The sequence below is a fragment of the Nematolebias whitei genome, chromosome 13 (assembly GCF_014905685.2).
Source record: "Nematolebias whitei isolate Nwh7 chromosome 13, NemWhi1, whole genome shotgun sequence".
Taxonomy (NCBI): Eukaryota; Metazoa; Chordata; class Actinopteri; order Cyprinodontiformes; family Rivulidae; genus Nematolebias; species Nematolebias whitei.
In genome coordinates this window covers 2,736,813-2,739,923 of record NC_056510.1, presented here as the reverse complement: position 1 = coordinate 2,739,923, position 3,111 = coordinate 2,736,813, and the positions used below count along the sequence as shown (strand labels likewise).

The following is a 3,111-nucleotide window of genomic DNA, read 5'->3' as shown; positions in this document are numbered from 1 at the left end:
ATTTTGGTGTATTGGTAGATGAGAGCGATCCTTATAGACTCTGATTGTAAATCAAATATCCAAGATGGCCACCTGAGCAAAATAAAATAAAAAAAAAATATATATATATATTTATTTATATAAAGCTGAAATTTGGTGTGGTGGTAGCTGAGAGCAATGCTCAATACATACTGAATTAAAATTATTCAAGATGGCTGACAAAGCTACATTTAAAGTCATTTTTACACATAAAGAGGTGAAACTTGGTGTGGTGATAGCTGAGAACGTTCCCCATCACATCCTCATCCAAGATGGCCACCATAGCTCAAAAGAAAAAACTGATTCTTTGATTTGTTGCCATGTTGTGCAGAAATGTTGGATTTGGTGTGACGTAGCTGAGAGCGACGCCCAGACCTGATGCTGTGTCTCAAGGTGCATCACGTCATTTCTTCAAAACCTGCAGATGAGTTTCATCAAACTTGGAGAGAAACATCCTTAAAGTGTGTGGAATCATCCACCCATTATCTCTTACCCTCTTCTTCCATTTTGGGTCACTGGGGTCGCCGACGCCCATGTCCAGCTGTGGGAGGGGCGGGGTGCACCCTGGACAGGTCTCCAGTCCATCACAGGGACACATAGAGACACACGAGACAAACAACCATTCTCTCTCTCACCTAGGGACAATAGAGTTACCAGTCAGCCTAACATGCATGTTTTTGGTCTGTGGGAGGAAACTGGATACAGTGAACCCTCGTTTTTCGCGGGGGTTACGTTCCAAAAAGAACCCGTGAAGTAGTAACCTTTATTTTTTTTACAGTTATTATACAATGAAATACTCCACAATACATTCAAACCAAAGAACAAAACCTTTTTACAGGCCCAAGCATTTGTTTAACAAATTAAAGTACTGTATAAACATTTTTTACAAATAACTACTGTACTGTAAAATAACCATTTTAATCATCAACACGAACTGAAGGCTTCAAATTGGAAGCGGACAGACTGTTCAGCCAATCAGAATGCAGAACACAATGCACGATCGTGAAGCAGAGAGACCGTGAAAGGTGAACCGCGAGAGAACTTGCAAACTCCACCCGGAAAGGTCCCTGGACTGGGATTTGAACCGGGGACCTGCTCGCTGAGAGGCAGCAGCTCTACCAGTTGCGCCACCGTGCTGCCCTGTGTGGAACCAAAGAAAGAAGATTAGATGAAATGCTGCTTTTTACTATTTAGTTTGCCCTTAAACTGCTGTGCATAAACCAACAGCGCACGTGCAAACACAGCCCAGCCGTAAAGGTTGTGGGCGCTTCCGGATTTGAGCGAGAGTGACCGAAACCAGAATCCTCAATTGGCAAAGAGGAACAAACAACCACCGACCCGTGAAGAACAGCCTGTGAAAATGCAAAACAGGAGGAGTGAGGTCGTAGCTGCACTAACCGAACAGACTGAGGAGCAGAACGAGCCGAAGGCCCGGACTCTCCACAAACTAACAGCTAATGTGGAAACCTGACAGTCCCACCAGTGTCAGGTTACAGCTGGTTTCGTCATGCGTGCACTGTAACACGGCTCTGCCTGTCCAAAGGAGAGAAGGTGCAGTTTGCACCATGTTATGTAACCTCTCTGGTCAGCTGCTTTTCCTTCATGCGCAGTGGAGCGTAAACACCAAAGGCTTGAATCGAGCGTGCACGGCACCAAGCAGACCTGACCTCATCTGAAGCACGTTCCCATCAACATGTGGCTTTATAACTTTTTACTGAGCTTCGACCTGAAGAGTCTCTTCTTGTTCTTGTTTCTGTTCCTTCTCATCGCAGACTTCTTGAAAAACAGGAAACCACCAAACTTCCCTCCAGGGCCGAGGGCGCTGCCCTTCGTGGGGAACATCTTGGAGCTGGACAGCAAACATCCACAAGAACACTTTGCCAAGGTATCCATTAACACGAAGCCTGACCAGTGAGGATCCAAGGCCCATTCTGTCAGACAATACGTGTTAACTTCATCAAGTATTTCTAAAAGGGTTTTTTAAAGTATTTTTTGCACATTTATTTATGGAGCACATTTAAAAACATCAATGTTGACCAAACAGGAAATGGTCTGCCTGTGAATAGTAAATGTGTGACTGCCTTGTTGTTTTATTTAAATTGATTTGTCAAACATGTTATAACATGCATATAACACATGTTATAACATGCATATAACACATGTTATAACATGTGATGATAATTTCTGCAAAATGAAAAATGTAAACTTGTTAAATAACAAAAAAGGAAAAAAAAAAAAAAAAGTTTTTCGTTTTGTTGTAAAGATTTTGCTGCCATCTTGTGGCTGAGCTGAAAATATGACCAGACACCTGAACGTCTCTTGATTTTAATCTTTTTATTTACTCTTTATTTATCCAGGTAGTCTCGTTGAGTCACGAGGACTCATTTTCTAGAGAGACCTGTTCAGGAGCAGATGGTGGGGGTTAAGTGCCTTGCTCAGGGGCCCAGAGTGGGCGAATGAGGGTGGAGGCAGGTGTGGTTCACCTTTTCCACCCACATTTTGATGTTGACCGGGAGTTGAACCTGCGACTTTCCGATCACAGGCCCATCTTCTATAACCTCTGCGCCACCACTCCCCCTCTCTGTGTGTAAATGTGTTTTTAAATTGTTTTATTGAAATTAGTTTTCTTCTGAGTGTGTTTCAGCAGCTAACTCGCCCTCATTATTTGTTCTATTTCAACAAATCATGAATCAAAACATTCGGCTCGTTCACGATGTTTCTGCTGTCACTTTTAATATTTGTGCACTTTTAACTTTCACAAATATTTATCCTTGTCGGCCATGTTTTTCTCATTGAAAATGAGTGGAGCTCTGTTCACATCCATCAAACATTTGTGTTGTTTTACTCCTCATTTCAGCTTTTTTCAGCTTCCTTCAGCTCCTTTTAGCTTCTGCTCATTTCAGCTTTTTCAGCTTCTTTCAGTTCCTTTTAGCTTCTATCTGCTCATTTCAGCTTTAATCAGCTTCCTTCAGCTCCTTTTAGCTTCTGCTCATTTCAGCTTTTTCAGCTTCCTTAAGCTCCTTTTAGCTTCTGCTCATTTCAGCTTTTTTCTGCTTCCTTCAGCTCCTTTTAGCTTCTGCTCATTTCAGCTTT

General features: G+C 42.4%; 1 protein-coding gene across 2 annotated transcripts in view; it reads left to right on the top strand.

Annotated features, from left to right (window-relative positions):
- Positions 1 to 1,626: 1,626 nt before the first annotated feature.
- Positions 1,627 to 3,111, top strand: part of LOC119419464 (cytochrome P450 2J6) — a gene marked incomplete in the record, with an annotated part of 21,347 nt that continues 19,862 nt past the window's right edge. For both annotated transcript variants that reach the window (XM_037686770.1, XM_037686769.1), the window contains 1 exon segment: positions 1,627 to 1,903. In XM_037686770.1, coding sequence (XP_037542698.1) covers positions 1,712 to 1,903 — 192 coding nt within the window.